Source organism: Canis lupus, chromosome 9 (genome assembly GCF_048164855.1).
Source record: "Canis lupus baileyi chromosome 9, mCanLup2.hap1, whole genome shotgun sequence".
NCBI lineage: Eukaryota > Metazoa > Chordata > Mammalia > Carnivora > Canidae > Canis > Canis lupus.
This window is the reverse complement of record NC_132846.1, coordinates 36,233,922-36,254,901: the sequence shown is the minus strand read 5'-3', so window position 1 is coordinate 36,254,901 and position 20,980 is coordinate 36,233,922. Positions and strand designations below refer to the sequence as shown.

The window sequence follows — 20,980 nt, the reverse complement described above, 5'->3', positions numbered from 1 at the left end:
CTTGTTTCAGCTCTTAAATTTTGGTTATTGAGTTTTTTAATTGGTAATTTTCAAATTTGCTTTGTCATTCTTCACTCTTTTTAGTTCCTCACTGTAATTATCAAGTATGTCTAATATTTCTTCGATTATAGTAAGCACAGTATTTATATAGTTCAGTATCTAATTCCATTCACTCTTGGTTGTTTTAATAGGTTTGTTTCTGCAGTCTGTTGTTTCTGTCAATTTTTGTTCATGTTGTCTTATTTCCTTCTGTTCCTGGTAGAAAACTGTACACCAGACATGTATTTTAAAAAATGTTTATAGAAGCAATTTGAAGCTGAGGATGATCAATCAGATCTTCCTCAGGAACAGACTTTCATTCACTTCCATCAGTTGGCTGAGGTGTTACCCATCCCAAACCACCACCTTCATGCACCTTTAGGTTCCCTGGTGATAGAAATCAGCCTGGACCATGGCTTGTTAGCTTCCAACTTACACTTCTCCAGAGTATGAAGCTTTTTGGGATCCTAGACGAAAGTGTTGGAACGTTTATCAGACTCAATACCTGGATGAGCTTTAAGTATTGATTTCTGTCCCTCTTATCAGGTAAGAGAACTAAAATCTTGTTTCCAAATGGCTTCTTCCATATCAGTAAATGTCCTCAGAGTGAAAGGAGTTTTCAGTGCTAGATTTACTACTATGGATTCTCAATTTCTTTAAGAATTCTTCATTATTTTCTTAGCTATCCATCACTTCTAAGTTATTTTTCTTTATCCAGCTATTTTAGCAATCCTCAGCCAGTGTGTTATTTTGATTACTCAGCCCATCACTCGTACTAAACCTAATCTCATTTGAAGCAATTCAATAGAGATATCTTAAGTACAAAGTTCACTAATGAGTACTATTTTTGTCCTTGAATAGAAATATTTAATGGGAGGCAGCCATAGTTTTGAGCCAGAGCTCCTGTTGGTGTTATATTTTCTTTTCCCTAGGGTAGGGCATAACAGATCCTGCAGAATGATCTCAGTTTATTTATTGATATCAATTCTTATTTCTTTTTTTTAAGATGTTATTTATTTATTTGAGAGAGTGAGAGATAGAGACATAGCAAGAGAGAGCACAAGTATGGGGGGAGGGAGGATGGGGAGTGGGAGCCCCATGTGGGGCTCGATTCCAGAACCCCAGGATCATGACCTGAGCTGAGGGTAGATGCTTAACTGAGCCACCCATGTGCTCCCCCCCAATTCTTATTTCAATATGAATTTTTACTCTGTGGTTTCTGCATCCGTGTTTACTACCTTTCTACACTTTTGCCATAATTTATAGAAGAGGTCCCAAAAGGCAAATTGCATATTTGATATAGAATTAAATCCCTTAATATTTATGGTATAGTCATACTGTACTAGGTAATATACCCAGTGCTCTAGAGTTGTCCACATGACTGATTCCCATCCAAGGAAATGTGAAGCAAGTCCTCTACTTTGTTTTTTTCTAGATGGCTGAAAAACTACACAAAAATCGTTTGGAGAACAAAGATCTACAGGGGAAACTGCATACTCTTACCAGACAATATAAGATTGTCTTAAGTGAGGAGGATAAACTTTTTATGCAGAAACAGAAAATTTACGTGGAGTATGTTTCTATCCATGATCTGTACATGAATCGACATGTCGTAGCTATGGGGTGCTTTCCCTGGCATCAAATGGCGACTCTATGCTTAAGCATATCCTAGTTTTCAAATATGTTGACAACAGTGAAGTATTATTTCCCTCAAATAAATAGACATACTCCTATTCTGCCTCTATATATACTGGGTAATGCTTTCCTCCTATGGATCAGATCAAATCCATAAATACCATGTGCATTATATTTACTCATAAATCAGATTCTTGAAAAAAAATAATCCTGCTTCTACCCCATTAACTGTCTAGGGAAACTGTGAGATCCACCTTCATCAGAAACTGGCTCTGCACCTCTATTCCCCATCTCAGACAACGCTTTGGTTATTGACACAATCCCCTAACCCAGAGACTGGAAAATCATTCAAGGAAATTCCTATCTTTTACTACTCATCAGACTCTATGCAAAAGCCAAGGCTTGTCAATGCTTGTCAATTCCACCTCCCAGATATTTCTCAGATATATCCCATTTTCCTCTCCAACTCCATTCTTGTCACCTCTTTCAGCTTCCTTGCTCTGGCTTGTCCCTCAAAAGTTCTTCCCACTTTCTGCTTACCACCCTTCATTTGTTCCTCTCCCTTCCACCAGAATGATCCTTCTGAAACATCCCCTCTGATGCCATTCTGTTCCATCAGACACTGCACTGTAATCAGCGGGGCACAAATCTCTCTGTCCCTCTCAACTATGAACCATTGTTTTGCCTTATTCCATGCTATATTCCCTCGTACATTGCTTAGCAGGCAGTGGGCATTCACCAATATTTTGTTAATGAGCACAGAATAACATCTTGGAAGCATGAATTATAGAAATGATTCATTCCTACACATAAAGTTAGACCAAAGGGAAGTGTAATTACAGTGTCCAGACTCACTGTTGTGAAAATGAGTTTACAGTCAGTGCAGCATTTGAGCTGCAGAGAGTTGCTGTGATCATAGTATCTCATGCAATTGCACAGTCTACTGAGAATCTGTTGTTAGTAGTTATTTAGACAGAAATTTTCCTCAGATCAATATTAAGTGACCAGTTTTAATCATAAAATGTGCTGATGACAAATCAGTGTAACACTAAACCATTTACTATCATTAATGATTTTTGTCATCAGCTTGGGCTGCCATAACTAAACACCATAGAATCAGTGGTTTAAACAATAGAGATTGATTTCTCAGTTCCAGAAGCTGGGTGTTTGAGATTAGGGTGCCTGTATGGTCAGATTCTGGTAAGAGCCCCTTCTCCTGGTTTGCACATGGCTGCCTTCTTGCATTTTTTTTCATGGTAGAGAGAGGGAGAGAACAAGCTCTCTGTGTGTCTTCTTATGAGGGGCCTCCCTGTCATGACCTCATCTAAACAAGCGACCTGATAACTTGGGAAAAGCCCCCTCCTCAAATACCATCACACTGGCTATTAGGGCTTCAACATTATAAATTTGTGGATGACACAATTCAGTCCATAGCAATTTTGAAGAAGATGTTTATATAAAGCACTTTCTGTTATAGGAATGTTTCTATCAATGTCTGGAAAATGTGACCTCGAACAAAACTGTACACTTGTCATTATTCTCTCTGCAAACTGGAGACAAAATATAACCACTTTTTATAAAATGCCTCATGGGTGCCATGACACACACTGCTTAAGCACTTTACATCTCATTTAATCCTTATACCTGGTGACATATAGGCATTGTGATCCCTATTTTATGAATGGAGAAACTGAGGCTCATCCCCAGGCAGAGTTTCTTTTTGAGGTCACACTGTTAGAAAGAGGTAAGCCAGTATTTAAAAGTTGGTCTGATGGACTCCTTCACTTTTCACAAAAGAACACGTTGAATTGATAAATGCATGAAAAGAGACACCCCCCACACACACTCTGAGGGATGGAGTGCTATAGATCTCTTCTTGTGGTTTTATGGTTGCTATTAAAATTAATGCTCTTTCCATGGTGTGGAGATTTTCGTAAGTTTATATTGAGCCACCACCAACAAAAAGATTTTGTTTCTATTTTTACTAATTTGTTTGGTAAATAGTTTGAGTTGAACTTTCCAACCTTTTCTACATTCTTATTTGCAATTATATATCCTTTCTTGTTGAGGAGTGAAAAATGATGATTTTACCCTTCAACATATGATAACTTTGTTTCTTTTCATGGTAGAAATCAGAAACAACTGACATTTATTACTCAGAAAGAAAACTTCCTGTCACAAAGAAAAGTAGACGTCAAAAATATGGAAGAAGGACTTGTCACGCTCCATGATCTTCTTCAGTATGTTTACTGTCTTTGAAACTTCATCTTCAGCTTCTCTGCATTTATTTTTTAATATATGGTAACAATAGATCTGACAATGTCTGATATCCTATAGGAAAGGAGGCTTTCAATTCGCAGTCTCTCTTTTACAGTCTAGGGGAGTCATTATCATTGAATCTACTGTTGAAAGGAGAGGCAGGTCCTGAGTTCCACACAAGCTGCTGGACATGAGAAGTGGACCCAGTAGGATTCTACTAACAAGAATGTGCCCAAACATTATCATACCCCTACGGTGTTCATTTTGGCCACTCTAAATCACCTTGATTTTTAATTTTAATTTTTCTGATTAAAAACGTAATGCTTGCACCTGATTTTAAAATTCAAATATAGAAATGTGTAACTTAGAAGAGTAAAAGTTATCCTAATCTCCATCTTTCCCCTCCCTGAGATCTCACTGTTAACACTCTGCTAAGCATGCTTTTCATATAGCAGTGTGCTTGTACATCCAAAAATGGGATTGTACTTTTCTATAACTGGTATTTTTCCACTTACATTCGGGTAACTTACACAATATTATATTTCAATGATATCTTAATAAAAAGCTGGAAAAGACATCTGGGAAAATGATAAAACAAATATGGTAAATGATAACATTTGGAGAAGTTGGTGAAAGGTATACATGGGAATTCCTTGTATTAATTTTTATACTTATCTGTTGATTTTAAAACTATTTCAGAAGAAGACAAAATTCCTATATATCCGACCTCCTTCCTCATTCTTTCTTGAACTGTATAATATTTCTCTATTATGCTATGTTTTATTTAACCAGTGCCCTACTTATGGACTGTTGTTTTTGAGGGTTTTTTTATTTAAAGATTTTACTTATTTATTCATGAGAGACACACACAGAGAGGCAGACATAGGCAGAGGGAGGGGTTAGGCTCCCTGCAGGGAGCCTGATGCAAGACTTGATCCCAGGACTTCGGGATCATGCCCTGAGCTGAAGGGAGACGCTCAACCACTGAGCCACCCAGGCATCCCTGTTTTTGAGTTTTCTAAACTATAAGCACTTTTAAAAGTTCACATCTTTTAACATATATATCTCTGTCTAACTATACAACTATTTCTATATAATAAAGTCCTAAAAGTTGGATTACTGGATCAAATGGGTTTTGCATAGTTTTCGTTTTTATAATTTGAATATATTCTATTATTTGAATATAGGGCAGTGGGGTAACTAGCTTATAGAACTAATATAGGTGGTGTTGAAATTTGACCTGTACCAAAAGAAATCTAGAACATAGCAGGATGTGTGGGTTGCATGTCCTTTGCACTGTGAAATAACATATTTAAACATCTATTTATCATGTTGGTTTCAGAAGGGAAATTATGAACTCTTCCCTGTAAAAGAGCAGGAAAATAGAATTGGTTTGAATAGGGGTCTTATATTCCACAAGAATAATGCAGATTTCCATAACCAACTATTGTGTCATCATTGCTCTGGTCACCAGGAAGCTCAGAGCCAAATCTGTGACCCAATATTGGTTTCCATTTAGGACTTTTATATTATTGTTGCATTATTTTAGATTAGTTCAACTCCTTTGTGGATTACACTAAATATATAAATAAAATCAATGAGGTTGGGGGCAAATTGTGAAGATTCTTACAGTTCCAGGGGAGGATAATAGATTTATGGAGGTAAGAAATCAAGAGCCCACACTATGATTCAAGCAGAGGAAAAACCATGAACACAGTTATGTTTCTAGTTTCACAGCCTTACCTATTCTGTTTCAGTTACGAATATTTCTATTTTTCAAAAGACGTGAAGTCACGTTTTACTTTTCTGCACCTGAAGCACTTAATAGGAAAAAGGGAATAAAAATAATCAAGGCTTTTAACACCTGTGTTAGACTCTTCATGTTTCTATCCATCTTAGATTCACAAGGAAATCTCCCATCCTTAATTACTACCTATCCCTAGTACAAAAATTGATACTGGCTTTTGCAATTATACATTGCATCAAATCAGGACTCAATCTAGAATCCAAAGTTCCTCACCAGCCCCGTATAACTGTTATTCCTTTCCTTTGTGTTCACTGTCCACAGCAAGTCTTTATTGGCCATAAGAGTCTTGATTTGCTTCTCCTTTTCTGTGTCTTTGCAAATGCCCTTTCCATATTCTGGCAATTCATGTTCCTCCCTCTGTTAAACATTAACCTCCAATAACCCCTTCTCAGCTGCCTCTCCAGAATCCGTGCTTCCTTTCCCTTAGGTATCCACTGCAGTACTTGCAAAATCAGTTTGCACTTGTACAAGACCATAATTGTCTTTCTCTGAGTCTAGCACTACCTTTAGTTGTTTCACTAGGCTTGGTTTGTCTCCCAATTAGATGGTAGTCTTACTGTGCACAAGAGTAATACATAAAGTCTTTTATATATTCTGGCTTCCACAAATGCAAAACCCAATGTATATTTTCTTGTTTTTAGAGCAACAAAGGCAGTGTATCGGAAACAAATAAAAATCCTGAATGATAACCTGGAAAGAGAAAATCAGAGATGGTAAAGAAAAAAATCATTTATGTTATGAGTAGTATATGTTTATCTTAATGAACAGTGCTCCAAAGTAAGGAGGAAACCAGAGTACTTGTTGCTTGCTAGAGTCCAAGGAAATTTGTTTCCTAAATTAAATTAGGTCAATTGCCTCAGATCTAGATGTGTTTGTTAGTTTGATTTTGGGGCATTGAACAGAACCAAAGTTTTCCATTTCATTTGATCAAACTCACCAGAGTGAAATGGCCAAGATTTGTGCAGTGCCCCTTGCTCACCAGGCTTCTGTGTGGTCCAGTATGGGAGGTGGCGTGTGGTGACAGAGGAACGTGGATAGCGAACAGGCTCTGAAGACGGGCTCTCTGGTCTCTCCGTCTCTTCCTAGCTCTGTGACAGAGGCTACATTATTTAACAACCTCTCTGCTCCCATTCCTGTAAAGTGGCCAATGATGGTAGCATCCACCCGGTGAGGTCACCATGAGTGGTAAATGAGATGATCTCCATAAAGTATTGAGATGACTCCCTGGTACCTAGGAAGTATTTGCAAAAACTTAGCTGTATTTTATTGTTGTCATTAATCTCATGTATAAGACTCCAATTGCACATTTTTACCCTCCTCCAATGTAGCTTTTTTATATTGCAGTGGAAAGAAAAATTTGAGAACCCAGAGGGTTGAAATCCCTTATTAGCACTCTGGGTAATTTAGGTAATTTCACTACAATTTCCACCTGGGTCTCTTCTCTTGGCCTTCTGCCCCTGAACCTTCTCCATTTCTATTGTTTACCTAAAAGAGGTGAGCTGCCACATGTGGTTTGTCCACTGTCCTATTGGACATACAGACACCCCCACGACTGCGAAGCAGCTGGTGAAGACGGACAGCATGGACACAGTTAACACTTTGGCTTATTTTTTCAGCTGATATGCATGGTCCGCATCACCAATAGCACAAACAGATTTGTATAATCATAGTAATATTTGTTTGCTTTGAATTGCTTCATCTTTTCAGCAAATCGTTATGTCAATTTAATGATGATTCTTTGTGTTCTAACTTCTAGTATTATAACTCAATGGAAAGTAGCTTGTTTGCGAAAAAAGCATGCACGTTGGAAAAATGAGCTAATCTCTGAGATAGGAGAAATTGTAGAGAAAATACAGATTGTGGAACTCAGACACACTGAATTATTACAAGAGGTAAAGGAGCTCCAGGGACTTAATAGTATATTATTACTCCCTATTAGCATGGACTTAAAATTATTACTGCATATCAGTGATTCTCTTTCAATATTTAATTATAGCTTATCTTATTAAAAGAGATTTTCCTTTCTGGTGACTGATGTTTAGAGTGAATTATTTAACTTTCTTAAGAAATGTATCTATTTTTTGTGTAATAATTGTAGGGATTTGGCAAACAAAGTAGCACTTCTCTCTAGAAGATGCTTTTGAAACACACAACTAGAAACTTATTTGATGTTAACTTTTAAGGAAACATTCTCTTAAAAAAAAGAGAGAGAGAGAGACCAAACATCATTTATTTAATTCCAGTATTGGCCCACTGCCCACCCTTGGGCCCCCACCACTGCCATTCCTTATTTCCTCATGTAGATTAACAATATTATTTAGCGGAGTGGAAGATGAAAAAAAAATAAAGATATTGTTTGGTGAATAAATTAAGCTTTGCAGGAGGGGGGGAAAAAAAGAAAGAAATTCCCTCTATGAAATAATAGAACCTAACATTGGAGCCGAGTCTCATGCAAAGAGATATTAACTCTTGGCTCTTGGAAAATGTAAGGCTGGCTGCTCAAGGAAAAGGACAGATCTTCAGGTTTGATTTTGTTTTGTTTGTTTTTTTTCTAATCAGACTGGTTTAAGAGAAAAAGAAATCACTGAATTTTTGGCAGAGATTGAAAGGGTTACACGTGAATTAAAACAAGAGGAGGAGGAATTTATTGTCAAAGAAAAAAAGTTAATTGAAGAGTTGAACAAGTATGAGGTAAGTTTTATTTTGCATCTAAGAATAATTTTAGATGGCTATATTGGGGGTAGAGGATAGTTCATGCTATTCTAAACAGTTAAATATAAAATCTTCCAGTGTGAACAAGGCTACAATTTCATTATGACTCTTGTTTTGTTTTGTTTTTTTCCTGAAAAAAAAAAAAGAGCAAGAAAAGAAAAAAAAAATTCAGTAAGAAAAGAAAATCAGATGCTCTGAGTTACGTAGAAATGTTGGCAAAGTCTGTGGGGGCAGGTGGAGCGTTTCAGGGAGCCATTCCGAGCTGGCCCAGGAGTGGCTGGAGGAAGCAGCAAAGGGCAAGGAAGGCAAGTGAGACTAAACTCAGAAATCCTCATGAAAGAGAAGGCATCTTACTGAATTGGGAGCTGCTAGGAGCTGGCCTGGCATAGAATAGAGCATGGGTGCTGGGGAAGGTAGAGAGAAAAGGCACCGAAAGGACCCAGGGGGCCCTGAGGAGGTGAGTCTCTGAAAACACAACAGAAAGCACAGCTTTTCAAGGTGATGGAGTTACCTTGAAAGGTAAAGGGGTGTTACTTGGAGACAGAGGGGCCTTATTTGAGGACAACTGTCCCATGTGATAAGGCAGCAGAGAGTCCTCACATTTCAGAGTTGAGATCTTGCCCTGGGCTCAGCCCATGCCTCTCTGCACAGCCACCATGGAATCCTGCAGAAACTGTCCTCAGGTACCTGGTCCTAGAGGAGGTCCAGTTCTTTCCTAATACAAATAACACAAAAGGAGCAGCTGTGTCCTCCACACAAAAATACTATGAGAAAAATAAGTGAAAGGGGGAACAGAACTTTCCAACAACCGAAGAACAGTCAGAAAGATGGTGCTGGAACACATGAAATCTGTGATGAAATGTTCCTCTGTAAATTTAAAAAAAAAAAAAGTAATTTTGTAGACATGCCAAGGAAGCAACATAGAAGCCTAGGAACTTAGAGAAGAGGTGTCCAAAGGCAATGGCCAGAAATAAGAAGAGGTGAAACAGAAACCCACACAGCTCAGAGAACAAACAAGGGGAAAAAAGCTTTGCCCAGATTCAGACAAATGAGAAGCAGAAGGGAGAAGAGTCAGGGTGGGAAGCGTTTCTCAGTCAGTTGCTGTCTGTCTGGGCACCTAACATTCAAGATACTGAAAAATATACACAAAAAAAGACAGCAAAACTCTGCCCTTCTGGTGCTCTCATCCTGCTGTGGGGAGATTGAAAAGAAACAAGCAAAACAAGCAGGACAATTGGTATATTCAGTGGTGACAAATGCTACAGAGAAAGACAAAGCAGGGAGCAGGGATAGGGCGAGCGTGTGCAATGCAGTCTGTGTGCCAGTAAAGAGGAGGGTTGGAGAAGAAAGGGTAGAGTCCTGGAGGGTGTGGGGAGGTGGCCTGGAGTTAGCAGAGGAGGCAGCTCCAGGTGGAGGGCATGCCCACCACGAAGGCCTGGGGCAGGAACAGCAAGGAGGCAGTATGGCTGGAGCAAACAGGAGGGAGAGGGACCCATTTTCTGGAAGTAGATGCTGAGATGGATGGAAGAGTGCCAAGGTTTATTAGGGAGTGTTGCCTATGAAAGGACTGGGTGGGCGAAGCGATCAGGCCTTTAGGTAACCCTCAAATTCAGTCAGTTGGTTGGGGGCCACCTCCTTGGTGGCTCCTTGAAGACCATGATCTTCACTACATGACCAAGGAGACCCTGAAGGGGCCGGCCGCTGGAGGCTGGCAGCTGACCACACTCCTTGGCACAAGGCAGCGAGTCAGCCCTTCCTTGAGGGGCGGTCCAAGAGGGGCATTCCCAGGTCTGCCACCTTATAGGCCATCATGAGTGCTTTGTCTTTTCTTTGCCTGGGAAGCCGGAAGAGGGTTCTGAATGACAGGCTAAAATAATTGGATTTTCATTTAAATAGGATCTCTCTAGCTGCTCTGTTGATTAAAATTTAGGAAAGCAGTGGTGGGTGCAGGAAGACTAATTAGGAAGCAAAAGCAATGTTCCGAGTGGTCTGTGTAGCCCAAACCAGAGTGGTAACTGAGGAAGTGATTGGGAGGAGGCAGCCAGCGTGTGTCAGGCATTTCTTGAGTCAGAGCTGACAGAGTTTACCATCATACTTACTGGTAAACCAGTGGAGACAATCCCCTTAAAGTCAGCAATAGGATGAGGACACTAGGTAACGTTGCGCTCGAGCTTGAACAGTGCAATTAGGCAAGATAAGAAGATAGTCTTCCAGCATCCACTCCACCCCATTTGCCAGGCTGTGTGCCTGCTGTAGGGCTGTGTCCACCTGTGTCTAATTCATACAACCATGGGCAGATGGCAGCTTGTGTGCTGTTATTATAAAGATTTCCCCATGATAAACATCATCAATAACCCAGAGCAAATTGGAAATCAGAACCCCATTTCTGCCTTTGGCTCAGTTGTATGAGGAGCCACGGGGCTTCTACAGCATTCTGACCTAGTGCTGCCACAATGGGGCATGGTTGGATCTGCTGGGTCCTACATTCTTATGTCTTGCAGGGTTTCGTCTGAGTAGCAGAGCCAGTGGGAAAGGGGTCTGTTAGAGGATTTGACATCCGCAGTTGCGGGAGCTGGTTACACAGTCTAGTGAGGCTGTCAGCCTTCTGTCTGGAGCTGGGGCCTGAAGGCTGCAGGGCAGGCAGCTGGGAAGGAGAGATGGACAGGGAATCTTAGGATGAGCTGGAAGTTCTCCTGATGGGCAGGGACTGGAACCTGCATCTGTCTCCCTCTTTTCCAAGGCTCCAGTTCCATGGGGTTGCAACAGAAGCCAGAGCCCTTTGCCACTGAACTAACTGTGCATGTGGCTCAGGAATCAGGGAAGTTTGGAGGAGCTGAAAAAGCTGTGGGTCTGGCTTCCTGAGATGCAGCAGCACCGGGTACCCAAACCCTCCTTCCAAGTGGGAAACCAGAATGTGGGTTCTTGTCAGGGCACCGGTGGCAGCTAAGCCAGTGGAGGCAATAGTAATGAATTAATGCATTATTCACAGACCTTCTGAGACCCCCAAGCTGTTCTCTTAGAGATCCTAGTATAGGTAATACACAATTGGTTTCTTAACACTGCCGTGCGGACAAATTGACTCCTGATTCTGCATTAAGGTATGTTTACATGAAGGTGGTTTTTTGTTTTGCTTAAAGATTTTATTTATTTATTTTAAAGAGAAAGAGCACATGAGCAGGAGGAGAGGCACAGGGGAGAGAGGGGGACAAACAGACTCTGAGCAGAGTGTGGAGCATGATTTGGGGCTCAGTCCTACGACCCTGAGATCATGACCTGAGCCAAAACCAAGAGCTGGCCACTTAACCAACTGATTTAACTAGGCGCTCCATTAAATAATGGTATTTTTATGTATGTTTTTGTCTTTCTATATTCCTAAAGATTCTAATGGCAGTTTGGGAGGGGACATTTCAGGCTGACATATCACTGTATTAATTAGGGCACAGACAAGTTGCTTTGTCAAAGAGATGCCAAAATCCAGTGAACAGAAGCAAATGTAGGTAGTAAAGGGTTAGCAACCTCCCTCCTTTATTGGGAAATTGACCTTGGCTTAACTTTCATTCCCCTGGAGCCTGGTAAAGGTAGACAACTAAAGTTGTATTACCAGGCATCATTGCTTGTAGGGAATGACCCATGATTGCCATGCTACATCTTGACTGGGAGGATAACTGGTAGGAAACTAGAGCATTGAACCTCCCTAAGTTTAGTGTCTCTTTCAAGTGGGCATGCCCCTTTTGGGGACCTAGCAGATACATCCAAACAGTATTGGTCACACTCACCCATGTGAGTGTCTTCCTCTTACATCTGAGTTATCATTTTGGTGGGGTCAAAGAACACTAGCATCTGGTCAGCTGTGTTGTGAAGGTACTTCCTACTGGGGAAGCCTGCCAAGCATTGCTCTGCTGGTACCTGGGGTTTCTTTTGGATTATGTGTGTATGCAACTTGGTTAAAAATAAAAAGTAAAAAGAGTTTTTTTTAAAGAATGAACTGGGTCAAGTATAGCCTCTTCAAATCTTAAGAGTCAGTATCTAGTTGAGAAGACCCCCTGATGTGGTCATTACAGAAGAAAGGTGTTTATTTCTCTTTCCCATTACAGGCCAGGGGCAAGGGATCTAAGTTTGGAAGGGAAGCTCTGCCATCCTCAGCATGAGGTTAACATCTGTGGATACAAGTGGCAGCTTCCATTCTCATTCTTTTCCAGCCAGGCCAAGGAGGGAAGGACCAAGGGAGCACATACCACTTCCTATTGAAGGGGGAGGACCCAGAAGTGGCACACATCCCTTGGATGCACAAACTCATCGATCACACCCACTTGCAAGGAAAGCTGAGCAATCCCTCTAGCTGGCAGCCATGTGCTGAGCTAGAACTGAGACGTCCTGATACTGAAGGACAGGAGAATAGATAGTAAATGTCAGCTGACTGTCTCTGCTTTAGTCACCATTATAAACACATCCCGACTTCTAAGGGAGGTCCAACTGTTCCCTTTGAAACTAAATTGAACTTGAATAATTATTCTTTTAAAGATTTTATTTATTTATTCATGAGAGATACAGAGAGAGAGGCAGAGACACAGGCAGAGGGAGAAGCAGGCTCCATGCAGGGAGCCCGACGCGGAACTCGATCCTGGGACTTCAGGATCATGCCCTGGGCCAAAGGCAGTCACTAAACCGCTGAGCCACCCAGGGATCCCTAAACCTGAATAATTAAGCAGGCATCTTCATGTTTTGTGTGGGGGCACTTTTTGCCCATTTATTGTAGTAACATATGTAATTATTTCTACCCCTTCCCCATTTCCTACTTATATCCACACTTCTTAGGACTTGTGTATATTCTGTTTTGCTGCCTGGCTTTTTTCCCCCCATAAAATATGATTAACCTAGAGAAATTTTCTCAAATAGATGTTGAAGGTACACATATGTTAGCATTAATAGAATCTTAACAGTAGGGCCAGAGAACTGAACGGATCTTTGGATAGCCCATTGAATCTAATCTCTTTACAAATTGCCAGAGAGTAGGTCAATCAGCCAACAAATATTTTTCAAATACCTAGTATGTGCCAAATACCTTTCTGTGCACTTCAGGATAAGAGGACACTAAGACAGAACTCTTCCTCTTGAAGAGTTTCCATTCTACTCTAGAGCATAAATTGCGTAAATTCTCAAAAATTTTACTCAAAATTAGCTTTATTTTCTTTAAAGGAAAGATTTATTAGGGAAACAGAAAGTAATAAAGTAAAGGAAGAGGAACTGGTTGAGTGTCTTCCACAACTTCAAGTGGCAGAAGAAGAGTACATAAACAAAAGTGGAAAATTTGAAGAAATCAATAATATTATTACAGGTATGTATGAGGCTCTTAGTAATTGACCTTAAGCCCAGGTAAGGATGTCACTGTTTTCTTCTAACACAAGTGGGGAGAGAGGGGAGTGGTCATCAGTCCCAAGCCAATGGTGAAAATCTTCAAACTTTTCCTATCACCTTCAACTTCTTTCTCTAGTTTTTGCCTCATCTATTAATTTATTCTCCTTTACACCACAGTCTTGCTGTTGCTCTTGTCAAATTTTTCCTTTTCTCTTTTAAAGACTTTAAAATTAAGAATTAGTAGCAACTGTATTATGTAGTTTCTCTCTATTCTTTGTGAAGGTGGAAAGAACTCCTTTAACTGCTACCATGTAGAGTGATTTTTGTTTCTTTTTTCTTAAAGATTTATTTATTTGTTTTAGGATATATGTATTTCTTTAAGGAGACAGAGAGAGCACACAAGCAGGGGGAAGGGCTGAGGGAGAGGTAGAGAATCTCAAGTAGACTCTCTGCTGAGCATGGGGATAAAAATCAGTCTATCTTTGACACAGCAAGTGCCTGTGTCAAAAAGATACAATCATATGGAAACCCAGTATGTTGAAATGTAAAACAAGTATTTTAAAGTAAATAGTGGTAATTACCAAGGGAAGTGAATTTTAAGAATATATGATTATAAGCCCAAAATAGCCAAAGTAATGTTAAGAAAGAAAAGTAAAGCTGGAGGCATCACAATTCTGGACTTCAAGCTGTGTTATGAAGCTGTAATCATCGAGACAGTTTGTACTGGCGCAAAAACAGACACATAGATCAATGGAATGAAATAGAGAACCCAGAAATGGACCCTCAACTCTAGGGTCAACTCATCTTTGACAAAGCAGGAAAGAATATCCAATGGGAAAAAAATAGTCTTTTCAACAAATAGTGATAGGAAAACTGGGCAGCCACATGCAGAAGAATAAAACTGGGGCATTTTCTCATATCATACACAAAAATAAACTCAAAATGGATGAAAGACCTAAATGTAAGATAGGAATCACTCAAAATCCTAGAGATGAAGACACAACAGCAACTTCTCTGACTTTGGCCACAGCAACTTCTTGCCAGACATATCTTCAAAGGCAAGGGAAACAAAAGCAAAAATAAACTATTGAGACGGGAAGGCAAGAGAAACATAGAAAAGGAAACATAAGAGCAATGTGTTCCAGAAAGTAGGAAAATATGCTTCCCCTGCCAGCAGTGAGACTTACAGAGATAGAATTGGTTCAGTACATATAAAGAACAATGTTATGACTTTTGGTTAAATATGATGGGTAAAACATGGATCTATCTTTATTCCCTAATGAAACTTCATAGAAATGTGTACAAAAGATGTTCTTAGAGGAAAAAATTTATAAACTCAGAGGTACAGAGACTGGCAGAGAAAATATTCACAGATAATAAACATCAACAAATTTTTAGAAAATATAATTGGATATAGGTCTTAACAGGAAGGGAAATATGAATAGCAAGTGCCTGCAAAAAAAAGCATACCATGAAATCAAGACGTACTCTCCACAGGACCTGGCAAGTCTTGGGCATTGGAGGACCCTGAGACAGTGAAGCTGAGATGACTCTTAGGCCTAAAGATCGGTTGAAAATCTTTATAATATGCAGTGAGACCTCCAGGTGCCCTCACTCTTCTGTGCAGCTGGCAGAGAAGTTGGCCCAACAGATTCTAAACTGCAGGATATCCGATATGACTAAGGGTAGAAGATAAATGCTGTACAAAGACCCCCTTCCACTGTTCAGCTTGATGAAGGCTGCCAGCCCATTGTGTGTGACTATTCTGTAATTCCTTCCCCAGTTGGAAGAAGGAGATGGTTGGATTCTTCTCTAAAGAAACCAAACACTCTCAGAGAAAAGCCCCACATAATCTAACATTTATGGATTCCCCAACAACACGACTGGTCCCTTCTGAATCACTGTACAGTGAAGCCCACTCAGGGATTGAAACTTTCAGTGCCTTATGCTTAAATAGGATTAGACAGTCAAAGATCATCAGATACCTCAGGAAAATTTCCACCATGAAAGGCAGAAACTAAAGCAGACAAAAAAAAAAACAAAAAAAAACCCAAAAAAACAGAAATGAATGGAAACATAGATGACACAAAAAATATAATACTTTTAAAGATATATTCTTAGAAAAGATCTACTCTCTATATTATATATATATGTATATATATAGTCTCTTTGTATTATAGAAAATATACATTATATTATAGAGGATATATCTTAAAGTTATATTTGCAGAGAAAAAAAGATATTGCACTTATGAAAAAAGAACAAGATACTTAAAGAACAGAAAACAAGAAAGAGCTCTGAGAAATGAAAGATATAACAACCAAAATTTTAAAGTCCAAAAGAAGGATTCTAAGAAAAGTTGAGAAAATCTCCCCAAAAATAGAACAAAAACCAAGGAGCAGAGGAACAGGATAAAAGAGGAAGAGAATTAGAAGACTCTTCTGAGATTTGAATATCTAATTAAGAGGAAGGCCAGAAAAAGAGGGCAGAAAAAAATGCAAAAGATAAAGCTGTCCAAGAGATAATAAAAAATATTTCTGAGAATTGAAGAAAATGAGTTTACTATCTGAAAAGGCCCATCAAGTCCCCAGTGCAATTTCTGAAAGAAAAGACAGTAAATAGCATCACTGGGATTTCAGGAGGAAAAAAAAATATCCCAAAGGCTTCTAGAGATAAAAAGAAGATCTTACACAAAAGATAGTAATCAGAATGGTTTTAAACTTATCTTTAATATTGTACTAAAAAAAAACATTGCCTTCAAAATTCTGAAAGAAAATAATTTACAACATTAGATACCCATCCAAACTATTAGTCAAGTACAAATGTAGAATAGAGATGCAATCAGATATATAAGATCTCAGAATATTTCATTTACTCTGTCTCAGGAAGTTAGTACAAAATTTATTTCAACAAAGAGGGAATAATCAAGAAAAAGAGGAGAATGTGAAATTCAGGAAACAGGAGTCCAATGTAAGGGGGCTGCAAAGGAAAGTCTCAGGTGTTCAGCTGTGCAATTGGCCTAAAGAAAAACAAAAACAGAAGGCAGTGGAGGAGGGAAGAGAAATGGAGCTGATAGATCACCTAAGGTGTTTGACCACATGAGAAATAATATTTGGAAGGTTTTACAATTCTGTTATAGATTTTGATGAATTAATGTGTACATGGAAAATTAGGCAAGTGAAAACAATGAGGTTATTTTCAACTCTTAGAAAAAGCAAGAAGTATACAGTAGAGGAGGTATAATCTTACTACACCATTTGTCTCACCTATGAATAATACTTACATTGCCATAATGATCTAAACAGTTAAAATTAATTCAAAAAAGCATAACTTTATGCAGAGGTTAGACATAGAGGTTGTAAGTGTGGGTGAGGGCCATGGGGATGGGAATAAGCATGCTATGTTCTATATTAGGAAGAAAGTAGAAAATATCTTAACATGACAACTGAACAAATAGCCATATAAGCATTTTTTAAAAGAAATAGAAAAAGAGTCAAAATGAGTTTAAAAATGATTGATTTTAAGGAGTCAAACACAAGGGGTGGGCACTAAGTTGAAAAGCACCTGACTTCAACTCTCCCTCTTCGCCGATGACATGATACTCTACATAGAAAACCCAAAAGCCTCCACCCCAAGATTGCTAGAACTCATATAGCAATTTGGCAGCGTGGCAGAATACAAAATCAATATCCAGAAGTCAGTGGCATTTCTATACACCAACAATGAGACTGAAGAAAGAGAAATTAAGGAGTCAATTCCATTTACAATTGTACCCAAAACCGTAGGATACCTAGGAATAAACCGAACCAAAGAGAAGTCTACAAACTACAGAACACTTCTGAAAGAAATTGAGGAAGACACAAAGAGATGGAAAAATATTCCATGCTCATGGATTGGAAGAATTAATATAGTGAAAATGTCAATGTTATCCAGGGCAATTTACACATTTAATGCAATCCCTATCAAAACACCATGAACTTTCTTCAGAGAGTTGGAACAAAATATTTTAAGATTTGTATGGAATCAGAAAGGACCCTGAATAGCTAGGGGAATTTTTTAATAATAAATTTATTTTTTATTGGTGTTAAATTTGCCAACACACAGAATAACACCCAGTGCTCATCCTGTCAAGTGCCCCCCTCAGTGCCTGACATCCAGTCACCCCCAAGCTAGGGGAATTTCAAAAAAGAAAACCATAGCTGGGGACATCACAATACCAGATTTCAGGTTGTACTACACAGCTGTGGTCATCAAAACAGTGTGGTACTGGCACAAAAACAGACACATAGATCAATGGAATAGAATAGAGAATCCAGAAGTGGACCCTCAACTTTATGGCCAACTAATATTCAACAAAGGAGGAAAGACTATCCACTGGAAAAAAGTCTCTTCAATAAATGGTGCTGGGAAAATTGGACATCCACATGCAGAAGAATGAAACTAGACCACTCTCTTGCACCACACACAAAGAAACTCAAAATGGATGAAAGATCTTAATGTGAGACAAGATTCCATCAAAATCCTAGAGGAAAACACAGGCAACACCCTTTTTGAACTTGACCACAGTAACTTCTTGCAAGATTCATCCATGAAGGCAAGAGAAACAAAAGCAAAAATGAACTATTGGGACTTCATCAAGATAAGAAGCTTTGGCACAGCAAAAGATACCATCAACAAAACTCAAAGACAACCTACAGAATGGGAGAAGTTATTTGCAAATGACCTATCAGATAAAGGGCTAGTGTCCAAGATCTATAAAGAACTTCTTAAACTCAACAGCAAAGAAACAAACAATCCAATCATGAAACGGGCAAAAGACATGAAGAGAAATCTCACAGAGGAAGACATAGACATGGCCAACAAGCACATGAGAAAATGCTCCACATCACTTGCCATCAGGGAAATACAAATCAAAACCACAATGAGATACCACCTCAAACCAGTGAGAACGGGGAAAATTAACAAGGCAGGAAACCACAAATGTTGGAGAGGATGTGGAGAAAGGGGAACCCTCCTGCACTGTTGGTGGGAATGTGAACTGGTGCAGCCACTCTGGAAAACTGTGTGGAGGGTCCTCAAAGAGTTAAAAATAGATCTGCCCTATGACCCAGCAATTGCCCTGCTGGGGATTTACCCCAAAGATACAGATGCAATGAAACGCCGGGACACCTGCACCCCGATGTTTATAGCAGCAATGTCCACAATAGCCAAACTGTGGAAGGAGCCTCGGTGTCCATCAAAAGATGAATGGATAAAGAAGAGGTGGTCTATGTATACAATGGAATATTACTCAGCCATTAGAAACGACAAATACCCACCATTTGCTTCAATGTGGATGGACCTGGAGTGTATTATGCTGAGTGAAATAAGTCAATCGGAGAAGGACAAACATTATATGGTCTCATTCATTTGGGGAATATAAAAAATAGTGAAAGGGAATAAAGGGGAAAGGAGAAAAAATGAGTGGAAATATCAGAAAGGAAGACAGAACATGAGAGACTCCTAACTCTGGGAAACGAACTAGGGGTGGTGGAAGGGGAGGTGGGTGGGGGGTGGGGGTAACTGGGTGATGGGCACTGAGGTGGGCACTTGATGGGATGAGCACTGGGTGTTATTCTATATGTTGACAAATTGAACACCAATAAAAAATAAATTTATATTAAAAAAAGCACCTGATTTCTGTTTTTTGTTATAAGCCTTGTAATAGTATATGACTTTTAAAACTAGGCACATGCCTTATTTTGATTAATTTTTAAAACTAAACACTGTGGGTATTTATTTTTTCTCTTATAGCACAAAAGCAGGAGCAGAATTTACTGAGTGATTACCTTTCTCAAATGGCAAGAGAATTTACAAGATATTTTAGCAACACGGTAAAGAGTTAATACATCCATTCTTCTTTCTTTTATTAGAATACTGATATATACAAACTGTAATACTCTGTGTGTGTGTGTGTGTGTGTGTGTGTGTGTGTATGCACACATAGGCTCTAGATACAACTAACATGTAATCATGGGAAAATCTTTGGGGTAGGGGGAGCTCAGTTTTCTTAAGGTAGAGATTGGAAGATGCTTTCTAAGGTTCTTTTCAAGATCTGTTATTCTGTTAATTTCCTGTGAAGACCAGGGTAAATGCACAGAGGTTGCAGATGTGGGGAGGGAGTGGATGAAATGAGAGCAGATAAAGAGACATTTACTACCTTTTAAAAATACATACAGCCAGTAGTTAATGATAAACATGTGTGTAGAGTTGGCCAATTAAAAATAGAAGCACTTGTACACAAAAATAAATAAATAAAAATGAAACACATTTTTTAAGATGCACTGATATCAAAAGTAACTTTCAACATGTTGTGAGTATAAGAAAGATGAAGGGGAAGAATGCTAGTAAATATATATGCAACTCTATTCTCTTAGTATGATTCCACTAGTGATTATTATACAATGACTAAAGATTATGTGATTTATAACAGTACAAATGACTAAGAATTGAATACAGAATTAGAAGAAAATACCGAAAAATCCATAAATATTGTCTTCTCCACAAGAAATCCTCCCTGAAAAAGCCTCAGTAAACTTCTCTTCCCTCTCCCCCATTTTTGCCATACAATTGTTCATATACCAAAATATATTTTATTTTATGATGTTTTCTTAACAACTTGTCTTAACTTGCTTCCCAGAGTTAATGAAAACATTTCCATGAGTCATATTTGGAGTTTTATTTATTTTTTATTCAAGTATAATTAACATCTAATTTGTGTTTCAATTTGCATTTCCCTGATGATGGGTGATGTTGAGTATTTTTCATATGTCTGTTGGCCACCTGAATGTCTTTTTTGGAGAAATGTCTGTTCATGTCTTTTGCCCACTTTTAAATTGGCTTACTTGTTTTTTTGGTGTTGAGTTGTATAAATTCTTTATATTTTTGGTTACTAATATGTGTATGTCAGACATATCATTTGTGAATATCTTCTCCCCTTCATTAGATTGCCTTTTAGTTTTGTTGATGATTTCCTTTGCTGTGTAGAAGCTTTTTATTTTGATATAATCCCAATGGTTTATCTTTGCTTCTGTTTCCCTTGCCTCAAGAGACATATCTAGAAAAATGTTACTGTGGCTGATATCAGAAAAATTATTGCCTGTGATCTCTTCTAGAATTTTTATGATATCAGGT

General features: G+C 38.8%; 1 protein-coding gene across 4 annotated transcripts in view; it reads left to right on the top strand.

Moving 5' to 3' along the window:
• CCDC175 (coiled-coil domain containing 175) overlaps nucleotides 1–20,980 on the top strand; it is a 96,634-nt gene that overhangs the window by 23,254 nt on the left and 52,400 nt on the right. For all 4 annotated transcript variants that reach the window (XM_072838771.1, XM_072838770.1, XM_072838774.1 and 1 more), the window contains exons 9-15: nucleotides 1,475–1,611; nucleotides 3,804–3,914; nucleotides 6,382–6,453; nucleotides 7,497–7,632; nucleotides 8,300–8,431; nucleotides 13,649–13,787; nucleotides 19,601–19,680. In XM_072838771.1, the coding sequence (XP_072694872.1) occupies nucleotides 1,475–1,611; nucleotides 3,804–3,914; nucleotides 6,382–6,453; nucleotides 7,497–7,632; nucleotides 8,300–8,431; nucleotides 13,649–13,787; nucleotides 19,601–19,680 (807 nt within the window). The remainder of the gene's footprint in view (nucleotides 1–1,474; nucleotides 1,612–3,803; nucleotides 3,915–6,381; nucleotides 6,454–7,496; nucleotides 7,633–8,299; nucleotides 8,432–13,648; nucleotides 13,788–19,600; nucleotides 19,681–20,980) is intronic.